The sequence below is a fragment of the Aristolochia californica genome, unplaced genomic scaffold, assembly GCF_029961685.1.
Source record: "Aristolochia californica isolate CCGP_79_NKW_82.1479 unplaced genomic scaffold, dmAriCali1.0.hap1 SCAF_15, whole genome shotgun sequence".
Lineage (NCBI taxonomy): Eukaryota > Viridiplantae > Streptophyta > Magnoliopsida > Piperales > Aristolochiaceae > Aristolochia > Aristolochia californica.
Genome location: NW_027181826.1, coordinates 24,417,529 through 24,444,682, shown reverse-complemented (window position 1 = coordinate 24,444,682; position 27,154 = coordinate 24,417,529). Strand labels below are relative to the sequence as shown.

At 37.4% G+C, this 27,154-nt stretch overlaps 3 protein-coding genes and 3 pseudogenes across 3 annotated transcripts; 4 read left to right on the top strand and 2 right to left on the bottom strand.

Moving 5' to 3' along the window:
* Positions 1–222: 222 nt before the first annotated feature.
* On the top strand, positions 223–1,373 carry LOC137951292 (berberine bridge enzyme-like 18; annotated as a pseudogene).
* A 990-nt stretch (positions 1,374–2,363) lies between these two features.
* On the top strand, positions 2,364–3,974 carry LOC137952375 (tetrahydroberberine oxidase-like). Its single transcript, XM_068799528.1, has one exon. It carries the CDS (start codon positions 2,388–2,390, stop codon positions 3,972–3,974), a length of 1,587 nt encoding a protein of 528 aa, XP_068655629.1. The 5' UTR covers positions 2,364–2,387.
* A 1,628-nt stretch (positions 3,975–5,602) lies between these two features.
* On the bottom strand, positions 5,603–10,732 carry LOC137951291 (tetrahydroberberine oxidase-like). Its single transcript, XM_068797876.1, has 3 exons — positions 9,153–10,732; positions 8,935–8,962; positions 5,603–5,857 (listed from the first exon to the last, which is right to left on the bottom strand). The coding sequence occupies exons 1-3, from the start codon at positions 10,730–10,732 to the stop codon at positions 5,603–5,605; spliced, it is 1,863 nt and encodes a 620-aa protein (XP_068653977.1).
* Positions 10,733–12,941: 2,209 nt separating this feature from the next.
* Positions 12,942–14,574, top strand: LOC137951290 (berberine bridge enzyme-like 26; annotated as a pseudogene).
* A 1,101-nt stretch (positions 14,575–15,675) lies between these two features.
* LOC137951289 (tetrahydroberberine oxidase-like) lies at positions 15,676–17,261 on the top strand (annotated as a pseudogene).
* Positions 17,262–22,340: 5,079 nt separating this feature from the next.
* On the bottom strand, positions 22,341–23,939 carry LOC137952393 (tetrahydroberberine oxidase-like). The gene has a single exon (XM_068799548.1). It carries the CDS (start codon positions 23,925–23,927, stop codon positions 22,365–22,367), a length of 1,563 nt encoding a protein of 520 aa, XP_068655649.1. The 5' UTR covers positions 23,928–23,939; the 3' UTR covers positions 22,341–22,364.
* Between the last annotated feature and the right edge of the window lie 3,215 nt (positions 23,940–27,154).

Genomic DNA, 27,154 nt, shown 5'->3' with positions numbered 1-27,154 from the left:
GAAAAATTAGGAAATGGAGCTTTCATGAGAAGATATGACGCCTGGTTAACCCAGACACGGAAGAAGGAATTACTTCGTTAAGAACAGAAAAAAAAAAAAAAAAACTTGGATTGATTCACATGTGATTTTTTTTACGGGAAGCAGTCAAAAAATACAACATTATAACAGACTGTCGCTAATAAACAAACCTGGAAATCATGTGTGAGTGAAGAAGGAATGCAAATGGTGCCTTCAACTGCTTGGTTTCCTGCTCTTGTTTCTCTTCTTCTCATTTCATTCTGTTTTAAAGTTTCTGCGACCAGCCTGGATTCCTTTATCCAATGCCTTTCCGTGAATCTGTCTTCCTCGATGAACCAAACCCAGGTTCTCAAATTCCCGAATACAACTTCTTACAGCACTCGATTGCAATCATCCTTGGAAAATCTGAGATTCAATGCATCCACGGCTCCAAAACCTCTATTTATAATTGCACCCAGGCATGAATCCCAAATCCAAGCAGCAGTCTTGCTGTAAGGAGCATGACATTCAAATGAGAGTCCGTAGTGGAGACCATGACTATGAAGGACTCTCATTTGTCGCCCATGAGCCATTTGTGGCGGTGGATCTTGTTAACTTGAAGTTCATTACTGTAGACATTGAAGAGCAAACTGCATGGGTCCAGGCTGGTGCTCTCATTGGTGGATTGTACTATAGAATTGCAGAGAAGAGTAGAACTCTTGGGTTCCCTGCACGACTATGCCCCTCTGTGGGGGTTGGTGGGCTTTTTGGTGGTGGTGACATCGGTAGTATGGTCAGAAAGTATGGTCTAGCTGCTGATAATGTCATTGATGCCCTCTTAGTTGACTCCAACAGCATGATTCTTGGAAAACGAATGGGTGAGGTTCTGCTTTGGGCCATTAGATGAGGGGGGAGCTTACAGCTTTGGTGTCATCCTCTCATGGAAGATCAAGTTGGTTGCTGTCCCTGGAACAATTTTCAACATTGCCAATACCCTGGAACAAGGTCCCACAAAGGTAGTGAATAGGTGGCAGTATGTTTCAGAGACGTGCCATGAAAATGTCTTCATTAGAGTGAGGCTGCAAGCAGCCAATGTAAATGGAAGTAGAACAGTTCAAGCACTGTTCGACTCCTTGTATCTTGGTGGTGTTCAAGAGCTCCTCACTGTGATGGAACAGTGTTTTCCTGAACTAGGGTTGCAGGAAAAAGACTCTACTCAAATGAGTTGGATAGACTCAACTATCTTTTTTGGAGGGTCTGGGTCACCCAGAGAAGTTCTTTTGAGCAGGAACCCTCCGTTAGATAAGGCCTCTTTTAAGGCTAAATCTGATTTTGTGAAACAACCCATATCTGAAGAAGGGTTGGAGGGCATCTAGAAGTTCCTTTTGAAAGAGATGCAAGGATCAATGAGTGATTCGGTCATGGAAGATCAGGTTAGTTCATGTTGCTCCTTCTATGACAATTTCCACAATCGACAGGACATTAGAAGGATATAACAGAGCTTGTCAGTAAATGTAAATCTGTGGCTGATAAATTTGATGAAAACCTCTGCTTTCAACTTGTCTTGCAAACTGTAGATGCAGAGAACAAAACAACAGTCCATGCTTCTTCCAACTCTCTGTTTCCAGGAACTGTTGAACAGCTCCTATCACTGATGAATAACAGCTTTCCCCAACTAGGTTTAAGGGCAGAAGACTGCTAAACTAATGTTTGAAAAAAATATAATTTTTTACATTTTTTATTATTTTATCACGTTTTTATATTATCTTTTAAACCTTTAGTTTACCCTTAAATTTTTTTTTATCTAATTATTTTCAGTTCATTGGTAAAATAAATGGGTAAAACCTTTCCTTCCAAAATTTTTCCTTTTTACAACCCATTTTACATGAAATGATCTTCATATTTCTCCACATTGACTAATAATGACTGGCTCTCCTAATTCTACCTTAACTAGCAACCTTTTTTTCTTTGACTCTTTTAACTTGTACTACCAATCGGAAAAAAGATTACTTAGGAAACTTTCCCTGAAAGATTGAAACAACTTCGAAAAGTCAAAAATCCTAAAGTTAAGTCTTCATTCAAACAAATGGCACTGAAACATGATAATCAAGAACTGATCTAGCAGGAAAAATCTATTGACTAAATGTTAACATTTGAATAGTTGAACTCAAAGACGGGAAAGACACATTTGAATAGTTGAACTCAAAGACAGGAAAGACAACATTTGAATAGTTGAACTTAAAGACAGGAAAGACAACATTTGAATAGTTGAACTCAAAGACAGGAAAGACAACTGTAAAACAAAGGCAAGTCAACTTTGTTCTGCTCTCGTTCCTTTCGTTGCTACAACCATATAAACTGAAACCATTTCTAAGGTAAGAGTACAAAAGATGGTTTCTTCTACAGGATCCACCAGCCTCACTGTGCTCTCCGTTTTCCTTGTCTTGTTTGCCTCGGTGACTACCCATCCAGTCCATGAAACCTTCCTCCAGTGTCTAACCCAGAAATTGCCATCATCTCAAGGGAGTTCTCAAGTCATCTACACCCCAAACACCATTGCCTACACCCAACTCCTTCAGTCTTCCATAAACAATCTAAGGTTCAATTCCTCTTCAACTTCCAAGCCTCTTCTGATAATCTCACCCACACATGAATCCCAAATCCAAGCAACAGTTGTCTGTTGCAGGAAGCATGGCATTGAGATGAGAGTCCGAAGTGGGGGGCATGACTACGAAGGTCTCTCTTTCGTCTCAGATGAGCCTTTTGTTGTTGTGGATATGGCCAACTTCCGAGCAGTGACTGTAGATGTTGAAGATAATACAGCTTGGGTTCAAACTGGAGCAACTCTAGGAGATCTATATTATGGGATTTCTCAGAAGAGTGGGATTCATGCGTTTCCTGGAGGTTTATGCCCGACTGTGGGCATTGGTGGGCTGATTGCTGGTGGAGGGATTGGAACCATGATGAGAAAATTTGGACTGGCTGCAGATAATGTCATTGATGCTCGCCTTGTTGATGCCAATGGGAGAATCCTCGATAGAAAATCTATGGGCGAAGATCTCTTTTGGGCCATTAGAGGAGGTGGGGGAGCAAGTTTTGGTGTGATTCTCACATGGAAGATCAGACTAGTCCCAGTCCCGCCCACTGTCACCGTTTTCAACATCAACAGGACCCTGGAAGAGGGAGCAACCAGGATTGTGAATCGGTGGCAATATCTCCCAGAGAAATGCCATGAAAATCTATTCATTAGAGTATTGCTGCAGGGTGCTAATGTAGGAGGCAACAGAACAGTGCGAGCAATATTTGACTCCTTGTTTCTTGGTCCAGCTGACGAGCTCCTCAAAGTGACAGGAGAGTGCTTCCCTGATCTGGGTTTGAATGAGAAAGACTGCCGAGAGATGAGTTGGATAGACTCAATCATATTCATTGCAGGGTACCCTTCTGGCTCACCAAAAGAAGCATTATTGAGCAGGGAGCCACCACCTGCAACAGCAAAGGGATCCTTCAAAGCCAAATCAGACTTTGTGAAGAAACCCATCTCAGAAAGTTCACTGAAAATGCTGCTGAAGCTGTTTCATGAAGAGAATTCCGGGGCTATGCTGTGGGAACCTCTAGGAGGGAAGATGAGTAAAATTTCAGAGCATGAAATCCCCTTCCCACACAGAAAGGGGAACTGGTACAATGTGCAGTATGTAATCAGGTTACAGGATCCTGAGAGCACTAAAAAGGGTCTGGACTGGATCAACAGATTGTATGATCAGATGACTCCACATGTATCAAAACATCCCAGGACTGCTTATCTCAACTACAGAGATCTTGATCTGGGTGTGAATGGGAAGGGCAAGCCAAGTTACATCAAATCTAGCAGTTGGGGCTTCAAGTACTTCAAAGGCAACTTCAGGAGGTTGGCACTTGTCAAAGGTCACGTGGACAAGCAGAATTTCTTTAGGAATGAACAGAGCATTCCACCTCTGTAAAGATTTTCCATGTGTTTTGAGTTGCTGCTGTTGAATGCATTCATTTGAGTTTTTCTATGTAAGCACCACACTAGGTATTACTGACCAATCTGAATAATCTAGCAACTGGGTTTCAAATTGAATGATTAACTAAAACATTTGACAGCACAAGGGAGAAAATACCTAGTGTCAATCTGAGAAAATTTCAACAAACAGCTGGTATGCATAAAAAGACAGCTGATAAGATAATGGTAGCACGTTTACAGGAAAAAAAAAAACACAGGCTGTGCAAGTACAGAACAGAAAGCAAGACAATTCTAAGAGAAAAAATAATAATCAATCACTCGGAAGCATCTCCCATCTTAAAATTGTAAAAAAATAAGAATCGTAACAGCAAATGCTCTAAGAGAAAAGAAACAGAAAAGAAATATTAATATAGAGTATAAGTTCTTTCATGACTTTAAGAACTATTCATGCGATTCACGAGGGATACTGATGAATAATTAAAAGAGAAAGGAGTTGGGAGTGGGTGGAGGGCATCTTTTTTTCTAATCTTTACACACTAAATCACTTAAAGTATGTAATAAATTAATTAAAATAGATATAAAAAAAACCCCATAACACCAGACACATAAAACTAGTAATTGCTAGGAACTATACGTCAATCTAACCTAAAAAAAATTATTCTAAAATATATTCCTAAATAACATTTAGAGTCTCTAATTATAAAATACCTCAATCTAACCTAAAAAAATAATTACTGAATATAAAAATATTGCAAGTTGAAAGCACAAGTCTGCTTGGCACAGGTCATTTTCACGTTTCTCAAAGCCTGAAAATAACCTCGATCCCTAATCCCGAAACCCAAACCCAAGAAACCTTGAAATGTCAAACCCAACCCCAACCCGATCACCATCCCTGCAACCTCGTCCCTCACACTCTTGTAAGCTTAACTTAAACTTAACCCATCCTCAACCTGTCCCCGTAAACTTGGCCCATTAACACATTCATATGAATAACATATGTAATAAGAAGAGATCTATTCAATAAAATCTATTTTAAATATTTGTAAAAAGAAGAAAAGAATAATATCTCTAATAAGAATAGCACCAACACATTCATAGGAATAACATCTATAGAAAAAAGAGATTTATTCAATAAAATCTCAATAACCCATCAACACATTAATAGGAATACTATTTGCAATAAGAAGATATCTACTCAATAAAATCTATCATAAACTTCAATTGTTTAATCAAGTCACTTCATCATAAAATAAGTTAATTTCTAAAGTACTCAAAGTTGTGTGAACAACATTGCTCAAAATTGTTGGAAGTAATCAATTTCTAAGATAAGACAATTAATTATCCATTTTCATCATCAACCACATTGCTCGATCTTCAAGAGGGCACCCATAAAATCAACTACTCTAGTAGAACTCTCAACAAGAAAGTCATATGCTTTCATCTTGGTACGTTCATCAAGTTCTAGAATCTCCATCACTTCATTATACAACTCATGTGCTTGAGAATGTTCCCTAATGAAATGACATATGCGAGTCCATCAAGACTCTCCTTGATTGATTTCAGATCTTCATCTGTGACATCCAAAGCCCGTCTTTTTGTATGTTTTACCTTACTAATTACAAACTAAGTAGATGTTCTAGGAATTGGTGTCACTTGAGTATGAGAGTTTGCAGTGTCTTCCATTTCATTAGTACCATCTTCAAGGGGTGTATAGCTATCTCCCAAGTTTGATATGTTAGGCCCCTTATCCAAATTCATTCGCCTCTTTTTGGCAGTAGTACCACTAGACCCAATTGCATGATCTTTCCCAAAAATAAAGTGTAAGTCATCATCATTCAAAATAGGTTTATATCGATATTGTACTGCATTTGGATGAGCCTTCACATTTAACAAATTATAAACAAAATTAGTATACAAAGGTTAGTTAAAACATAAAAAAATAAAATGTGTATGAACATGCCTTTATGTAATTGTCCCACACTTGTGGAACTACTTCAAACATCATGGTTGATTGATTAAAACCATATCCACTACCATTATTATGGAGTTCCTAAAGTGTAGCAAAGTTCTTCTTCAATGTCTTCAACCGGTTTTTAATATATTGGACAAATATACATTGCAAGCTACAAAAACATCCAAAATTATCTGACATAACTCTAGAAGCAACTGAATAGGCAGTTCATATGATCTATAAGAGTCTGCATAAGACAATTATCTATGTCTTGACTCCATATAATGTTCTTTTTATCATTTCCACTACTATCCATTTTCCTGAAAATTGTTAATATCAATTTTTCAACGATTAGACATCAAATACCAAAAACGTAAAATACATGTATACATGAAAATTAAAACTCCAATTTAATTAAAACTTGAAGCTATTGCAATTAAAAGTCTAACATAATACATACATACTTCAAACATAAACATTTCAAGAAGATATTTCATGTTTGTACAATGATATAATATTCAAATAAGTAGTTTTAATTACATCTCATCATGCCACATTTTTTTAGCTATTTTCCCTCAATATTTTTTATTGTCGACACTCTTCAAACAAATTTGTAATTAACCACACTTCCTTGTCAATCTCTTGCTCCATAAGCTCTTGACCAACCTCGACTTTAGCTTTGGATCAACCCCCATAAGATAATTGTGAATAATACACTTGCTAATACAATATTCGCCTGAGTTTGAATTGGATAATTAGGCCCCGTCTTCAAAATGTGAAATCGTTTCTTTAATACACCAAATGTCATTTCAATTGCATTCCACAACTAGGCATGTATATGGTTAAACATCTCTTCAAAATTCTTAGCACCATGAACTAAATACTCTTTAATGACATAGTGTTTACCTCGATATAGTATAAGAAAATTGTCTCTCAATATAAACCTTGCTTCCACTACATAATATTTACTTAAGGGCAAAATATTAATTTATTACAATTAAATTTCTATAAATAATCATTTTTTATAGTTTAGAGATTACCTTTAGGTACGATCAACTTGTCCACTTATCTTGTCAATGCATTATTCAAAATCTTTGAATAAGATACAGACCCCTCCCAACCAGCCAAAACATATGTGAATTTCAGATCAAATGTGCATGCAACCAACACATTTTGTATTGGATGCTCATTTTGTCCTCGATATCTTGATACATCATCTACTGGTACTTTCACACGAATATATGTTCCATCAATAGCTCCTACACAATCCTTAAAGTAAAGATATAACTTATTGTTGTTTTTATTTCTTGGGAACTTCTAATCCATCGAGTTATTTGAAAAAAATATCTTCCAAGGATATGATTGCTTGGAGGACTTGATGGAAGTGATGGCAAATTGTTTCTCCAAAAAGAAAAAAATGGAATATTACTAGACGGTTCTTCCAATTATGACAAACTATATAGAGAAACTTTGCCACTTGCTCCTCTACGGTACTATACACAGTATCCTTAAGATGACCTGTTTACTTCAAGATGTTAATAAATCTTCCAAATGCATCAATCCCCATGCATAGTTGCTCTTGACAATCCATGTCATTTGAACAAGTAAGCTACTCCATTAGCATTGTTCTACCACTATTACTTCCCTCCAAGATTAGTTTGTTGATAATTTTCTTATAATACCATACTGTTGCATGACATTTAACATATATCACACTCGTGGCCCCATAACCTGTAGTAACCTTTCTTTTAATACTCTTGTTATCTTTTACTATTCATCCTTTAGCAAATGACAGAACAAAAAATGTGTGGAGGGAAATATTAAAAAAGGATAATAAAATGAGTTTCCTTTTTAATATTTCTTAAAAGCTAGATACATGCAAATCACCTAGTGTATTGGCACAACGAAGGGAAGGAAATAAAATTCTCTTGCTCGTCGGAGGGAAGGGGTTTTCTCTTGCTCGTCGGAGCTGAGGGGCTTACTCTTGCACGTTAGAGCTTTCTCTCGTTCATCAGAAGGAATGAACTTTCTCTCGCTCATCATAGGGAAGGAGCTCGACTGAGGAGGATATGGGGCACAACGAAGAAACGAGACAGATGAAATGTCCAAGATCCCAAATCACCCGAATAAAATTTTCTGGTCACTTTCCATTTCTTTTCTATTTTTTCTCTTCAAATTCTATGATTTTTTAGGAGAAATATTTTTAACCAGAAGAGAAAAGTGGTTTTCTATCTTGTTTTCTTTTCTCTCCATGATTCTCTGTTGCCAAACAACATAAAATCACTTTCTTTCCCTTTTTCTTTGTTTTGTTTTATTTTTTTTTTCTTTTCTTGGGATTCCATACACACCCTAAGGTTTCATTCAAATAATTATATGATAATAATTTTTGGCTAGGATGGCGGCTAGAGTTTTAATGGTTTCTATCATAAATGAAAAAGACTTTTGCATCTCCCAATTTTTTTTATTGGTGGATCTCTCTTCCTCCTCTTCTATTGATGTAGGCAAAATTGGCTGAACCATATTAAAATCTTAGGTTTTTGTCTTTTTTGTATTTGATTCATTTCAGCAGGTTTAGTTGGTGCTTCTGTCATCAAAGTTTGCATTTGATATGTAGGTTTGAGGAAAGTCTTGTAAAAATTAGAAACGATCAAAATCCAAATACACAGTCCCTTGCACAAATGAAGAAATAGTGAAGAAAGCAGGCACACTAGAAAGTAAAGCTTATCCAGACACAACAGCTATTTCATATACTGGAATGAAAAGCAAAAGCTTCAATCAAACCTTGAATTCCGAAAACTAATTAAATGTTTGAGCTGACATTGAGAGTAAGAAGCTTATTTGTACAAATATCCAGCAATTCCCAGAATGATACATAACATTATGATATCAATAAAGAAGCTAAAAAAGTTTCTAGTGGACCTCATCTGTGCCATCATAAAACATGTTGGTTAAGGAATTGGGGATTTGCTTAAATTTATATTAGCTTCTCTGCAAATGTGTTCACCTGGTTGATGGTCTGCTTAAGCCTGACTCTTATTAAGCATAACAAAGTATCCAATTAGTAATCTAAGTTATGTTGATCGAAAAGGTCATATTATTGATCATTTTCTTGGGATAGAATATCTTTTGAACACTGCTACTATGACATTTGTGTTATTTTTTTCTTTCAAACATGGATATGATTAGGCTAGTAATATGTAAAGCATTAGACAAGGAACCTACAAAGGTGGAATGCTCTGGTCACTCCTGAAGAAGTTATCCTTGTCAACCTGGCCCTTTACAAGGGCCAATCTCCTGAAATTCCCTTTGAAATACTTGAAACCCCAAATGAAAGATTTGAAGTAATTAGGCTTGCCCTTTCCGTTCACTCCCAAGTCGAGATCCCTGAAGTTGAGGTATGCAGCCCTTGGATACTTTGATACATGGGGGGTCATCTGATCATACAATCTGTTAATCCAATCCAGATCCTTTTGACCCTTGTCACCGTCCCTTACCATTACCAGATACTGCACATTGTACAAGTTACCTTTTCTGTGTGGGAAAGGGATTTCGAGCTCCGGAATTTCATCCATCCTTCCACCCAGAGGCTCCCAGTACATTATCCCTGATCCTTGTTCTAGAAACAACTTCCAGAGTGATTCTAGTCCAGTTTCAGAAATGGGTGCTTTGACAAAATCTGATTTGGCCTTGAAGGAGGACTTTGCAGTTGCAGGCGGTGGCTCCCTACTGAGCAATACCTCTCTGGACGATCCAGCAGGGTATCCTCCAATGAAGATAGTAGAGTCTATCCAACTCATCTCCTGACAATCATTTGCTTTCAGACCCAACTCAGGGAAGCATTCTCCGGTCACTTTGAGAAGCTCCTCCACTCTACCCAGAAACAATGAGTCGATCACTGCTCTCATTGTTCTTTTTCCTCCTACGTCCGCACCTTGGATCAATGCTCTAATGTATAGATTATCGTGACATTTTTCTGCAAGATATTGGTAACGGCTCAAAACCCTGGTTGCTCCTTCCTCCAAGGTCCTGTTGATGTTGAAAACAGTGACGATGGGAGGAACTGGGACAAGTTTGATCTTCCATGAGAGAAGTACGCCGAAGCTCGCACCCCCACCTCCTCTAATCGCCCAGAACATATCTTCGCCCATGGATTCTCTATCAAAAATCCTCCCTTCAGCATCAACTAAGCGAGCATCAACGACATTATCTGCAGCCACGCCAAATTTTCTCATCATGGTGCCGATTCCTCCTCCGGCAACCTGTCCACCGACGCCCACAGTGGGGCACCAACCGGCAGGAAACGCGCGAGTTCCGCTCCTCTGAGCAATCTCATAATATAATTGTCCCAGAGTTGCTCCAGTTTGGACCCAAGCCGTGCCTTCTTCAACATCTACAGTGACTTCTCGCATGTTGGCGATATCCACCAAGACAAATGGCTCGTCGGAGACGAAGGAGAGGCCCTCATAGTCATGGCCCCCGCTTCGGACTCTCATTTGCATGCCATGCTTCCTGCAACAGATGACTGTCGCTTGGACATGGGAATCATGAGTGGGAGCAACTATCAGAAGAGGCTTGGGAGTCGAGGAAGTATTGAACCTCAGATTTTTTATGGAGGATTGGAGGAGCTGAGTGTAGGAAGTGGTGTTTGGGGTGTACAGAACTTTCGAAGCTCCGGTAGAAGAAAGCAACTTCTGGGACAAGCAATGTAGGAAACTTTCATCATCTGGGAATGCACTTGATGATACAATCAAGGCAATGAAGAGAGGTAGAAGAATGGGCATGAAGGAGCTTGAAGAAACCATGTTTCTGGCTCTCTTTCCTCCTTTGAGAGATCTTTTCTGTAATTTATAGAGGATTGAAAAATGTTGGGAATGAAAGCTTGGCTGGATCCTCTCAGTTGTGACCTACCGAATTGTTTTAGACGATTTATTAGTTCAGTATCTTGACTCCGGTATAAACCTTAAAAGGCCAACTGTTGGCTTTCTTGTTTAATACAACATCTGTCCCAAATATCCACCCAAGTCATACTCGGTTTTCTCTTTCAAGATTGAGAGCTTTTGCCGTAGAAATGAAGGTTCTAACATTTATATCACTTTCTTGACTCTCTCTCTCTCTCCCATTTTATCTTGTTCTTTGTATCTCTCACTTGATTTTCATAGTAGTTAATGCAGTAGTAGTTTAAAGGGCCTTATATTGAAAGTTTGTTCAAGCAAAATGTCTTAATACTCCTCACTTTCACGAAATTTCTTGAGTCACGTCTCAGATTTCTTGGCATCAACCATGATTCTGAAGCAGTTTTCAGATCAATTAAGTGTTTAAGAGGGTCTCTGAGTAAGGAACAACAATAGAACATGTTGGCACCTAGAAACTTAACTCTTTATTATCAACTATTTTATATTGAGGAAAGCCACTCCACCACATTCTCAGTTTTCAATTTCCATTCAGGAGTTGAACCCTTCTCTCCAGAACGATCAATCATAAATTATGATTCTTTTCAGTTTCCACTAATTGTTTTTGCTTCACATGGATAGTCCTTAAAAGCTAAAAAACTCTCTTTTATTTTAACCAAGACTGTGCATTGCTCCTCAGTAGGAGATTCTACGAATTGAGTTATCATGACAGTTTCAATTTGAAGCAACCTTGGCAACTGCTCTCCATTTATTCTTTAGAAGTTCACGAACAGCCTCTGAATTTTCCCTGAATACGCCATCTTCAGCTTGTTACTCAAACTTAGGTTATTTTCTCTCTCTCTCTCTGTTTTTTTTTGTGTGTGTGTGTGTGTTTTGTGTTATCTTTGTTTTCGTGTATGTGGAAGAAAGAGTCTTCTGAGGGTATTGAATTCCTGATCAGATTTTAGAATCTGCTATCCATTTCTTGCACCAGTATGCGTCTGCACATATATAAATTTTCTTCTCGAATGGTTGCCAGCCTCCGTGCCCTCTCCTACTCCTGTCGTCGTCTTCCCTAGTACACACCTTTTTTACTAAACAATACTTGACTTGTCTTCACAAGAACCATTAGTACTTCAGTTTCCAGGTTAAATTCAACTTCTGTCGGTATCAATCGTCAACTATCTTAAATATTAAAAGGTAGCCTAAGAAAACGATCACACTTGTTAAGAAATGGAGACTTTGACAAAATCTTGTTTCTTTCAATGAAAAAACGGTCTCGATTGGTTACTCGGACTTCACGATAGATGCAAAGACAGAAATGGATTCTACTGTTGGAGAAAATAGAAGAAGATGATGATGACGATGGCGTTAAAGAACGCGAGAGTGATTATAGGAAAAAAAAGCTTCCGTTCTAAGCATCGGTATTGTCTTTTCATTTCATCATCTCTGGTTTGTAGACTTTGGAGGGAAGAATTAACAGTTTGAGCAGTAATTAATAATAATTAGTTGTTGAACCAACTCAACTACTCCTTTATAATTTATCAATATGGGATAAGATCCATTATAAAAAATTGAGAACAATCACATGCAACAGTTCATTAGAACAGAAAAGATCAATGGATTCTTCAAATCTCAAGTGCAGTTGGAACAACAGAACCGTGCAAGGAAACACTGAGACGACGAAAATGGTGCTTGAAGTGAAAATGATTTCTGGATTTGCTTGTCTGCCGCCGATTCACTGTAGAGATTCAGGTACGAGACAACGATTTTCTGACGTTTGCAGACAGAGGAACATTTTGTGAAGGGGAAAAAATTAGGAAATGGAGCTTTCATGAGAAGATATGACGCCTGGTTAACCCAGACACGGAAGAAGGAATAACTTCGTTAAGAACAGAAAAAAAAAAACTTGGATTGATTTGCATGTGATTTTTTTTACGGGAAGCAGTGAAAAAATACAACATTATAACAGACTGTCGCAATAAATAAACCTGGAAATCATGTGTGAGTGAAGAAGGAATGCAAATGGTGCCTTCAACTGCTTGGTTTCCTGCTCTTGTTTCTCTTCTTCTCATTTCATTCTGTTTGAAGTTTCTGCGACCAGCCTGGACTCCTTTCTCCAATGTCTTTCTGTGAATCTGTCTTCCTCTACGAACCAAACCCAGGTTCTCAAATCCCGAATACAATTTCTTACTGCAGTCGATTGCAATCATCCTTGGAAAATCTGAGATTCAATGCATCCACGGCTCCAAAACCTTTGTTTATAATTGCACCCACGCATGAATCCCAAATCCAAGCAGCAGTCTTTTGCTGTAAGGAGCATGACATTCAAATGAGAGTCCGTAGTGGAGACCATGACTATGAAGGGCTCTCATTTGTCGCCCATGAGCCATTTGTGGTGGTGGATCTTGTTAACTTGAAGTTCATTACTGTAGACATTGAAGAGAAAACTTCATGGGTCCAGGCTGGTGCTCTCATTGGTGAATTGTACTATAGAATTGCAGAGAAGAGTAGAACTCTTGGGTTCCCTACAGGACTATGCCCCTCTGTGGGGGTTGGTGGGCTTTTCGGTCGTGGTGACATCGGTAGTATGGTCTAGCTGCTGATAATGTCATTGATGCCCTCTTAGTTCACTCCAACAGTATGATTCTAGGAAAACGAATGGGTGAGGTTCTGCTTTGGGCTATTAGATGAGGGGGGAGCTTACAGCTTTGGTGTCATCCTCCCATGGAAGATCAAGTTAGTTGCTGTCCCTGGAACACTCTTCAACATTGCCAAGACCCTAGAACAAGGTGCCACAAAGGTAGTGAATAGGTGGCAGTATGTTTCAGAGAAGTGCCATGAAAATGTCTTCATTAGAGTGAGGCTAATGTAAATGGAAGCAGAACAGTTCAAGCACTGTTCGACTCCTTGTATCTTGGTGGTGTTCAAGAGCTCCTCACTGTAATGGAACAGTGTTTTCCTGAACTAGGGTTGCAGGATAAAGACTCTTCTCAAATGAGTGGGATAGACTCAACTATCTTTTTTGGAGGGTACAGTTCTGGGTCACCCAGAGAAGTTCTTTTGAGCAGGAACCCTCCGTTAGGTAAGGCCTCTTTTAAGACTAAATCTGATTTTGTGAAACAACCCATCTCTGAAGAAGGGTTGGAGGGCATCTAGAAGTTCCTTTTGAAAGAGATGCAAGGATCAATGAGTGATTCTGTCATGGAAGATCAGGTTAGTTCATGTTGCTCCTTCTATGACAATTTCCACAATCGACAGGACATTAGAGGGATATAACAGAGCTTGTCAGTAAATGGAAATCTGTGGCTGATAAATTTGATGAAAACCTCTTCTTTCAACTTGTCTTGCAAAAGGTAGATGCAGAGAACAAAACAATAGTCCATGCTTCTTCCAACTCTCTGTTTCTAGGAACTGTTGAACAGCTCCTATCACTGATGAATAACAGCTTTCCCCAACTAGGTTTAAGGGCAGAAGACTGCTAAGAAAAGAACTGGATTGAATCAGCTCTGATCCCCATGCGGGTCACCCACAGAGTCTCTCCTGAGCAAAGACCCACAAATCCAGAAAATGCCCTGAAAGGAATTTGGGATATATTACTGGAAGAAACAACAGGGATAATGATCTGGGATCCTTTGGGTGGGAAAATGAGCAAGATTTCAGAGTCTGAACTACCTTTCCCACATAGGAAAGGAAATTTGTAATGGCAGATGCAGTTTGTGAAATCTATGATGGTACCATGTATGTGTGTGTAGACATTCGAACCCACATCCTCATATGAAGCTGAGAGATTTGTTCATAAAAAAAAAAAAAAAAAAAAAAAAAAAAAATTAAATTAGAAAGTAAGAATATATCATGAATTACAAGGCTGAAGACACAGGCGACCCTCTGCCCCATTCTAAACCTACTTTTCTTTTCTTTTCTTTTTCTCATGCCAGTTATGAGAAATATTAATATAACTTGTTTGTCACCTTTCCATTTATAAATGGAAATGAAAAATATTTCCTATTTGTTTAAGGATTCGCCAGTTTTCTTGTATATCGTTTAATAATGAGAAAGGGAATGGGCAAAAGTTTTTTTATTTGATTATTTCATTATTTAAATAAAGATGTAATTAATTTTTAATTATCAATTCATACCCCCTTATGTATCAGCCAAAAACTTTATTTATGTAGTAAAAAAGATAGGTTCATTTTACATTTAACAAATGTTTGAAAAAATAATAATTGTTTACATTTTTTATTATTTTATCACGTTTTTAAATTATCTTTTAAAATTTTAGTTAACCCTTAAAAATTTTTTACCTAATTATTTTCAGTTCATTGGTAAAATAAATGGGTAAAACCTTTCCTTCCAATTTTTTTCCATTTTACAACCCATTTTACATGAAATGATCTTCATATTTCTCCACATTGACTAATAATGACTGGCTATCCTAATTCTACCTTAACTAGCAACCTTTTTTTTCTTTGACTCTTTTAACTGGTAATACCAATCGGAAAAAAGTTTACTTAGGAAACTTTTCCTGAAAGATTGAAATAACTTCGAAAAGTCAAAAATCCAAAAGTTAAGTCTTCCTTCAAACAAATGGCACTGAAACATGATAATCAAGAACTGATCTAGCAGGAAAAATCTTTTGACTAAATGTTAACATTTGAATAGATGAACTCAAAGACGGGAAAGACAACATTTGAATAGTTGAACTCAAAGACAGGAAAGACAACATTTGAATAGTTGAACTCAAAGACAGGAAAGACAACTGTAAAACAAAGGCAAGTCAACTTTGTTCTGCTCTCGTTCCTTTCATTGCTACAACCATATAAACTGAAACCATTTCTAAGGTAAGAATACAAAAGATGGTTTCTTCTACAGGATCCACCAGCCTCACTGTGCTCTCTATTTTCCTTGTCTTGTTTGCCTCGGTGACTACCCATCCAGTCCATGAAACCTTCCTCCAGTGTCTAACCCAGAAATTGCCATCATCTCAAGGGAGTTCTCAAGTCATCTACACCCAAAACACCATTGCCTACACCTGGCTCCTTCAGTCTTCCATAAACAATCTAAGGTTCAATTCCTCTTCAACTTCCAAGCCTCTTCTGGTAATCTCACCCACACATGAATCCCAAATCCAACAACAGTTGTCTGTTACAGGAAGCATGGCATTGGGATGAGAGTCCAAAGTGGGGGGCATGACTACGAAGGTCTGTCTTTCGTCTCAGATGAGCCTTTTGTTGTTGTGGATATGGCCAACTTCCGAGCAGTGACTGTAGATGTTGAAGATAATACAGCTTGGGTCCAAACTGGAGCAACTCTAGGATATCTATATTATGGGATTTCTCAGAAGAGTGGGATTCATGCGTTTCCTGGCGGTTTATGCCCGACTGTGGGCATTGGTGGGCTGATTGCAGGTGGAGGGATTGGCACCATGATGAGAAAATTTGGACTGGCTGTAGATAATGTCATTGATGCTCGCCTTGTTGATGCCAATGGGAGAATCCTTGATCGAAAATCTATGGGCGAAGATCTCTTTTGGGCCATTAGAGGAGGTGGGGGAGCAAGTTTTGCTGTGATTCTCACATGGAAGATCAGACTAGTCCCAGTTCCGCCCACTATCACCGTTTTCAACATCAACAGGACCCTGGAAGAGGGCGCAACCAGGATTGTGAATCGGTGGCAATATCTCCCAGAGAAATGCCATGAGAATCTATTCATTAGAGTGTTGCTGCAGGGTGCTAATGTAGGAGGCAACAGAACAGTGCGAGCAATATTTGACTCCTTGTTTTTTAGTCCAGCTGACGAGCTCCTCAAAGTGACAGGAGAGTGCTTCCCTGATCTGGGTTTGAATGAGAAAGACAGCCGAGAGATGAGTTGGATAGACTCGGTCATATTCATTGCAGGGTACCCTTCTGGCTCACCAAAAGAAGCATTATTGAGCAGGGAGCCACCACCTGCAACAGCAAAGGGATCCTTCGAAACCAAATCAGACTTTGTGAGGAAACCCATCTAAGAGAGTTCACTGAAAATGCTGTTGAAGCTGTTTCATGAAGAGAATTCCGGGGCTATGCTGTGGGAACCTCTAGGAGGGAAGATGAGTAAAATTTCAGAGCATGAAATCCCCTTCCCACACAGAAAGAGGAACTGGTACAATGTGCAGTATGTAATCAGGTTACAGGATACTGAGAGCACTAAAAAGGGTCTGGACTGGATCCACAGATTGTATGATCAGATGACTCCACATGTATCAAAACATCCCAGGACTGCTTATCTCAACTACAGAGATCTTGATCTGGGTGTGAATGGGAAGGGCAAGCCAAGTTACTTCAAATCTAGCAGTTGGGGCTTCAAGTACTTCAAAGGCAACTTCAGGAGGTTGGCACTTGTCAAAGGTCACGTGGACAAGCAGAATTTCTTTAGGAATGAATAGAGCATTCCACCTCTGTAAAGATTTTCCATATGTTTTGAGTTGCTGCTGTTGAATGCATTCATTTGAGTTTTTCTATGTAAGCACCACACTAGGTATTACTGACCAATCTGAATAATCTAGCAACTGGGTTTCAAATTGAACGATTAACTAAAACATTTGACAGCACAAGGGAGAAAATACCTAGTGTCAATCAGAGAAAATTTCTACAAACAGCTGGTATGCATAAAAAGAAAGCTGATAAGATAAAGGTAGCACGTTGACAGGAAAAAACACACAGGCTGTGCAAGTACAGAACAGAAAGCAAGACAATTCTAAGAGAAAAAATAATAGTCAATCGCTCGGAAGCATCTCCATCTTAAAATTGTAAAAAAATAAGAATCATAACAGCAAATGCTCTAAGAGAAAAGAAACAGAAAATAAATATTATCGTAGAGTATAAGTTATTTCATGACTTTAAGAACTATTCATGCGATGCACGAGGGATACTCATTAATAATTAAAAGAGAAAGGAGTTGGAAGTGGGTGGAGGGCTACTGGTTGTCGCCAGTATATATTGAATAGTGCATAACTTACAGAGACCGAGTTTAAGCTTTTGAGTTGTCTAGTAATAGAATTGAAGGTTAAGAGAATGGTATACTTGTTGGTTCGTTCACGACTTTGGATTACCTAACACAGGAGGAGATTCAATACAGCCTACAATCATCTATTAAATACCCCATAACACCAGACACATAAAACTAATAATTGGTAGGACCTATACGTTTATAAAATTAGTAATCAAATTATACTGATTTTTAACCCATTTGGATGAGAAAACTGACAAGTTATATTGATTAGGAATTGAATCAATTAAAATAAAAAAATATATTAAAATAAATATTGAAATGGTGTAGTTCAGAAATTGTATGGTTGGATGTAATGGCAGTGTGTTATGGTCTTGGGTTAAACACATATGCCTTATGTTCCTAACAGGCCGGTTTTTAGGGTAGTATTAGTTAGGTGTTTAACATTTGGTATTAGATCAATCGTTACATCGCGAGTTCGATTCCCCGCGGCTGCAGGTGATTACGTCACTTGGACGCAACTAACACCTCGTCTCTATGTGGGTAAAATCCGTTGTAGTCGTCGGCTAGTGGATGTATTATTATGGTCCTGGGTGAAGTACCTATGCCTTCCTTTCGTAACAGGCCAGTCTTTTTAATACTATTGGCTAGGTGCTTAACACAGTGTGTACTCGTTTAATCATTAAGGGCATGTTTGGAACCTATAAAGAAAAGAAAAGAAAATAAAATAAAAGAAAGAGAAAAAGGAAAAAAAACAAAAAGAGGTTTTTTTTTTCTCTTGTTTGGATGCCCATGAAAAATACGAGAGAAAACAAAAGAGAAACATGGTTTCTCTTGTTTGAATGCATAAGAAAATGGAAAAGAAAAAAAATTAATAATTTTTAAAAAAGAATAATAATTGAAAGTATATACAAGCCTAAGGATTAAAATATCTATAATAATTAAAATATTATCGATACTTTTATTTATCAATTAAGATCAATTATCTATAAAATGTTATTTATCATAAAGTAAGTTAATTTCTAAAGTACTCAAAGTTGTACAACAACTCTAGTAGAACTCTCAACAAGAACGTCATATGCTTTCATCTTGGTACGTTCATAAAGTTCTAGAATCTTCATCACTTTATTATACAACTCATGTGTTTGAGAGGTTTGAATGTTCCCTAATGAATTGACATATGCAAGTCCATCAAAACTCTCCTTGATTGATTTCAGATCTTCATCTATGACATCCAAAACCCATCATTTTTTATGCTTTACCTTACTAATTCCAAACTAAGTAGATGTTCTAGGAATTGTTGCCACTTGAGTAGGAGAGTTTGCAATGTCTTCCACTTCATTAGTACCATCTTTAAGGGATGTAAAGCTATCTCCCAAGTTTGATATGGTAGGCCCCTTATCCAAATTCATTCGCCTCTCTTTGGTAATAGTACCGCTAGACCCAATTGCATGTTTTTTTCCAAAAAGAAAGTGTAAGTTATCATAGTTCAAAATAGGTTTATATCGATATTGTATTGCATCTGGATGAGCCTACACATTTAACAAATTATAAACAAAATTAGTATACAAAGGTTAGTTAAAACATAAAAAAATAAAATGTGTATGAACATACCTTTATGTAATTGCCCCAAACTTGTGGAACTACTTCAAACATCATGATTGATTGATTAAAACCAAATCCACTACCATTATTATGATGGAGTTCCTAAAGTGTAGCAAAGTTCTTCTTCAACGTCTTCAACCGGTTTTTAATATATTGGACAAATATACATTGCAAGCTACAAAAACATCCAAAATTATCTGACATAAGTCTAGAAGCAACTGAATAGGCAGTTCCTATAAAGATCCTATAAAAAATTTTGCCCTTATTCATTTGATCTATAAGAGTCTTCATAAGACAATTATCCATCTCTTGACTCCATATAATGTTCTTTTTATCACTTCCACTACTATCCATTTTCCTATAAATAGTCAATATCAATTTTTCAACAATTAGACATCAAATACCAAATATGTAAAATACATGTATACATAAAAATTAAAACTCTAATTTAATTAAAACTTGAAACTATTTCAATTACAAATCTAACTTAATACATACATACTTCAAACATAAACAGTTTTCAAGAAGATATCTCATGTTTGTAGAATGATATAATATTCAAATAAGTAGTTTTCATTACATCTCATCATGCCACATTGTTTTAGCTATTTTTCCCTCAATCGTTTTGCTTGTTGACCTCTTCAAATAAATTTGTAATTAACCACACTTCCTTGTCAATCTCTTGCTCCATAAGCTCTTGATCAACCTCCTTAATAAGCATTAGCTATGGATCAACCCCCATAAGATAATTGTGAATAATACACTTGCTAATACAATATTTGCCTGAGTTTGAATTAGATAATTAGGCCCCGTCTTCAAAATGAGAAATCTTTTCTTTAATACACCAAATGTCCTTTCAATTGCATTCCTAGGCATGTATATGGTTAAACATCTCATCAAAATTCTTAGCACCACGAACTAAATACTCTTTAATGATATAGTGTTTACCTCGATATAGTATAAGAAAATCGTCTCTCAATATAAACCTCGCATCCACGACATAATATTTACCTAAGGGCCAAAATATTAAGTTATTACAATTAAATTTTTATAAATAATTATTTTATAGCTTAGAGATTACCTTTAGGTACGATCAACTTGTCCACTTATCTTGTCATTGCATTATTCAAAACATTTGAATAAGATACAGACCCTTCCCAACCAGCCAAAACATATATGAATTTTAGATTAAATGTGCATGTAGCCAACACATTTTGTGTTGGATGCTTATTTTTTGCTTGATATCTTGATACATCGTCTACTGGCACTTTCACACGAATATGTGTTCCATCAATAGCACTTGCACAATACTTAAAGTAAAGTTATAACTTATTGTTGTTTTTGTTTCTGGGGAACTAATCCATCAGGTTGTTTGAAAAAAATATCTTCCAAAGATATGATTGCTTGGAGGACTTGATGGAAGTGATGGCAAATTGTTTCTCCAAATCGAAAGAAATAGAATTTTACTAGATGGTTCTTCCAATTATGACCAACTATATAGAGAAACTTTGCCATTTGCTCCTCTACCATACTATACACAGTATCCTTAAGATGACCTGTTTCCCTCAAGATATTAACAAATCTTCCAAATGCACCAATCCCCATGTGTAGTTGCTCTCGACAATCCATGTCATTTGAACAAGTAAGTTGCTCCAGTAGCGCTCTTCTACCACTATTATTTTCCTCCAAGATCAATTTGTCGATAATTTTCTTATAATGCCATACTGTTGCATGACATTCAACATATATCACACTTGAGGCTCCATAAACTATAGCAACTTTTCTTTTAATACTCTTGTTATCTTTTACTATTCATCGTTTAGCAAATGAAAGAGCAAAAAATGTGTGTGGAGGGAAATATTTAAAAAGGATAATAAAATGAGTTTCATTTTTAATATTTCTTAAAGGCTAGATACATGCAGATCGCCAGATGTATTGACACAACGAAGGGAAAGAAATAAAATTCTCTTGCTCATCAGAGGGAAGGGGTTTTGTCTTGATCCTCAGAGGGAAGGGGCTTACTCTTGCACGTCAGAAGGAATGAGCTTTCTCTCGCTCGTCATAAGGAAGGAGCTCGACTTAGGAGGATATGGGGCACAACGAAGAAAGGAGACACATGAAATGTCCAAGATCCCAAATCATCCCAATAAAATTTTCTGGTCACTTTCCATTTCTTTTCTTTTTTCTCTTCAAATTCTATGAATTTTTAGGAGAAAATTTTTTAACCAAAAAAGAAAAGTGGTTTTCTATCTTGTTTTCTTTTCTCTCCATGATTCTCTATTGCCAAAATATCCAGCAATTCCCAGAATGATATCATAAAACATGTTGGTTAAGGAATTGAGGGTTTGCTTAAATTTACAAAGTTTATAGAAAAATAATATTAGCTTCTCTACAAATGTGTTCACCTGGTTGTTGGTCTGCTTAAGCCTAACATTGGTATTTTAGAGGTCTGCATTTGCCTTAAGGTTCTTCTTTCGAAATTTGATTGTGACTTTCAAGCTTTCATGTGTCACCTTATTTGTCTTCTCTTAAAGGTGCCATATGTCATCCTTTGGATGAGGTCACTTGTCACTGTTCCTTTTGAAAGGTGAGACCTATTTTCATTAGTTACAATCTAAGCCTTTGATCATGGTGAAAGTCATGATTTCAATATCCAGTTTATCTTTAGTGATGGACTCATGCTATTGGCACGATCTAAGCGGTTGATTAGGGTTTAATTTTTCATTATCAAATTTTTATTATCTAATTTTGAAGAAAATTTCAGACTCTTATGAGGCATAACAAAGTATCCAATTAGTAATCTAAGTTATGTTGCACGAAAAGGTCATATTATTGATCATTTTCTTGGGATAGAACATCTTTTGAACACTGCTACTATGACATTTGTGTTATTTTTTTCTTTCAAACATGGATATGATTAGGCTAGTAATATGTAAAGCATTAGACAAGGACCCTACAATGGTGGAATGCTCTGCTCATTCCTGAAGAAGTTATCCTTGTCAAGCTGGCCCTTTACAAGGGCCAGTCTCCTGAAATTCCCTTTGAAATACTTGAAACCCCAAATGAAAGATTTGAAGTAATTAGGCTCGCCCTTTCCGTTCACTCCCAAGTCGAGATCCCTGAAGTTGAGGTATGCAGCCCTTGGATACTTTGATACATGGGGAGTCATCTGATCATACAATCTGTTAATCCAATCCAGATCCTTTTGACCCTTGTCACCGTCCCTTACCATTACCACATACTGCACATTGTACAAGTTACCTTTTCTGTGTGGGAAAGGGATTTCGAGCTCCGGAATTTCATCCATCCTTCCACCCAGAGGCTCCCAGAACATTATCCCTGATCCTTGTTCTAGAAACAACTTCCAGAGCGATTCTAGTCCAGTTTCAGAAATGGGTGCTTTGACAAAATCTGATTTGGCCTTGAAGGAGGACTTTGCAGTTGCAGGCTGTGGATCCCTACTGAGCAACACCTCTGTGGGCGATCCAGAAGGGTATCCTCCAGTGAAGATAGTAGAGTCTATCCAACTCATCTCCTGACAATCATTTGCTTTCAGACCCAACTCAGGGAAGCATTCTCCGGTCACTTTTAGGAGCTCTTCCGCTCTACCCAGAAACAATGAGTCGAACACTGCTCTCATTGTTCTTTTTCCTCCTACGTCCGCACCTTGGATCAATGCTCTAATGTATAGATTATCGTGACATTTTTCTGCAAGATATTGGTAACGGCTCAAAATCCTGGTTGCTCCTTCCTCCAAGGTCCTGTTGATGTTGAAAACAGTGACGATGGGAGGAACTGGGACGAGTTTGATCTTCCATGAGAGAAGTACGCCGAAGCTCGCACCCCCACCTCCTCTAATCGCCCAGAACATATCTTCGCCCATGGATTCTCTATCAAAAATTCTCCCTTCAGCATCTACTAAGCGAGCATCAACGACATTATCTGCAGCCACGCCAAATTTTCTCATCATGGTGCCGATTCCTCCTCCGGCAACCTGTCCACCGACGCCCACAGTGGGGCACCAACCGGCAGGAAACGCGCGAGTTCCGCTCCTCTGAGCAATCTCATAATATAATTGTCCCAGAGTTGCTCCAGTTTGGACCCAAGCCGTGCCTTCTTCAACATCTACAGTGACTTTTCGCATGTTGGCGATATCCACCAAGACAAATGGCTCGTCGGAGACGAAGGAGAGGCCCTCATAGTCATGGCCCCCGCTTCGGACTCTCATTTGCATGTCATGCTTCCTGCAACAGATGACCGTCGCTTGGACATGGGAATCATGAGTGGGAGCAACTATCAGAAGAGGCTTGGGAGTCGAGGAAGTATTGAACCTCAGATTTTTTATGGAGGATTGGAGGAGCTGAGTGTAGGAAGTGGTGTTTGGGGTGTACAGAACTTTCGAAGCTCCGGTAGAAGAAGGCAACTTCTGGGACAAGCAATGTAGGAAACTTTCATCATCTGGGAATGCACTTGATGATACAATCAAGGCAATGAAGAGAGGTAGAAGAATGGGCATGAAGGAGCTTGAAGAAACCATGTTTCTGGCTCTCTCTCCTCCTTTGAGAGATCTTTTCTGTAATTTATAGAGGATTGAAAAATGGTGGGAATGAAAGCTTGGCTGGATCTTCTCAGTTGTGACCTACCGAATTGATTTAGACGATTTATTAATTCAGTATCTTGACTCCGGTATAAACTTTAAAAGGCCAACTGTTGGCATTCTTGTTTAATACAACATCTGTCCCACTTATCCACCCAAGTCATACTCGGTTTTCTCTTTCAAGATTGAGAGCTTTTGCGGTAGAAATGAAGGTTCTAACATTTATATCACTTTCTTGACTCTCTCTCTCTCTCTCCCATTTTATCTTGTTCTTTGTATCTCTCACTTGATATTCATAGTAGTTAATGCAGTAGTAGTTTAAAGGGCCTTCTATTGAAAGTTTGTTCAAGCAAAATGTCTTAATACTCCTCACTTTCACGAAATTTCACGAATCACGTCTCAGATTTCTGGGCATAAACCATGATTCTGAAGCAGTTTTCAGATCAATTTAGTGATTAAGAGGGTCTCTAAGTAAGGAACAACAATAGAAAATGTTGGCACCTAGAAACTTAACTCTTTATTATCAACTATTTTATATTAAGTGAGGAGAGCCACTCCTCCACCACATTCTCAGTTTTCAATTTCCATTCAGGAGTTGACCCCTTCTCTCCAGAACGATCAATCATAAATTATGATTCGTTTCAGTTTTCACTAATTGTTTTTGCTTCACATGGATAGTCCTTAAAAGCTAAAAAAACTCTCTTTTATTTTAATCAAGACTCTGCATTGCTCCTCAGTTGGAGATTCTACGAATTGAGTTATCATGACAGCTTCAATTTGAAGCAACCTTGGCAACTGCTCTCCATTTATTCTTTACAAGTTCACGAACAGCCTCTGAATTATCCATGAATACGCCATCTTCAGCTTGTTACTCAAACTAGGGTTATTTTCTCTTTTTGTTTTTTGTGTGTGTTTTGTGTTATCGTTGTTTTCGTGTATGTGTTTATTAGGTTTCTTGTTCATATAAAAAATTAAAACATAGAAAAAGAAGAAAGGACGATAAGTGTTTTAGGCAGCTTGAGATTTTTTTAGAAGAAAAAAATAGATGCCGTGATTTGTCACTTGACTGGTACCAATTCATAGTCTTGTGCTGCTGAACCTCTATATTTTTTTAGCAAATTCTAACCTACTCTAAGTGTATAATTTGGAGGCAAAGAAATTGAAAGCAATCTAGATGGAGCTAGATAATAACTCGAATCCAACTCAATGAGGTTATTTGCTCACCAATTGAATCATTAGGAAGCCATTCATTGTCTACAGTTTCACTAGTTTTATTGTGAGGTTCTTGAAAGGAAGCACATTCTTCTTTGTTATGAAATAGGAAAAGGGAAAAGCACTTTGTGGAGTCCCACTGCCCTCAAAGTGGTCATTACGTAAGATATTATCTTCGAGCAAGAGTCAACTCAAGGTGGCTTTAACCTATCACTAAGATGCTAGAGATTGTGAAGTTGGGTCCAAGGTTAATCCCAAAATTACTAGTCAAGTTACAAAGTATCAATCATAACTAATAAATCTAAAATATTTCATGTAGGACTATTTTTAATACTCTCCGTCATCTGTAGGCCTTATTTTGTGTCTCGTACATGTGGATAGTTTGAGTGGAGGTTCACGTATGAGCACTTACTCTAATACCATATTGAGAAAAGATAATTGATAGAGATTTTTGAATTTGAAACAGATGTTTCCTTTTGATTGATGTTAGAAGATAAGAGTGTACATATTTATTCTTGAAGAATCAAGGTCTCTTACGTTTTAACAAGTTGTCTTATCCGAATTTTCTTTCTCCTTGATTTTAGGTAATTTCTTTCCCTTTATTTTAGGTAATTCCTTTTTGAGAGATGTTGATTTACTTCTCCTTTCTTTCTTCAGAAAAAAAACTGATCTTGTGGGATAGATTGTCTTTGATCGACTTCTTTTGGCACATAGATCACCTCCTTGATCGTTTGAAGTTGGAAAGTTTTCAAAAACTTGTTTTTTTTGGATCATGGAGTGTCTATCAAGCCAAACGAAGACAATCAAGGACTTGATCTATGCAAGAGTTTGGATCAATTCAAACTCTTGCCAAAAAAAGGTTGGTCAAAGACATAATCTATCCCACAAGATCAAATTTTCTCAAGAAGGGAAGGAGAAGCAAATTAACATCTCTCTAAAAAGAATTACCTAAAATCAAGGAGAAAAAATCTGGATAAGGCAACTTGTAGCAAGGCCTCTTAAGTTAGAGACGTTGATTATTTAAGTATAAATATGTACACTCTTATCTTTTAACACCAATCCAAAGGAAACATCTATTTCAAATTCAAAGCCTCTATCAATTATCCTTCCTCAAGAGAGATTAAGGGTGTGTTAGTGCCAATAGGAAAAAAATGCTTCGATGAAAATTTTCTGTTGATTGTACCGTTTTATTTTTACTTGATTCCTCTAGCCTTTAAGAAATATTAAAAACGATAAGAAAATGAGTTTTTTATTGCTACAATAGGAAACTATGAATAAAATAACTAAGAAGCACTAAGGTGATTAAGATAAAAATATATGGGTGAAACATCTTTTATCCTAGGTATTAAAATTGAAAGAGATAGAAAGGTTAAAAAACTTTCTATCTTAAGGAAAAATATCTAGATAATGTATTGAAACGTTTTAGTGTTGCTGGATGGAAGACCATTGATTCCTCAATTTATACATGGACCAATTTATCAAAAAATGACATCATCGTGTACTGAACAAAGACTATAGATACAATCTACTTCTTAGCCGAGGTAGTCAATAGTTTGATGTATGCCATGTTATGTATTGATACTGATGTAGGCTTTATTGTAAGTCTTGTGAGTAGATATCAAAGTGACTCAAGTGTTTGGCATTGACAAACTATTAAAAGAACACTCATAAAGATCTAAAATTCACATATCAAACCAATAAGTTGGTTCCTATTGGCTATATAGATTCAGATTATGGGGGTGAACTTGATGTTAGGAAATCAACCTCAGGGTTTGTATTTATACTTGGTGGTGGTGCAATCTCATGAGCTCGTAAAAAACAAAAATGTGTTGCTAGATCTACTATTGGAATATTATCCAGATAAATGTTACAGAATCTATTCATCAAATTATTGTTGCAAGGTGCATATAATGGGAGCAACATTACAGTCCAAG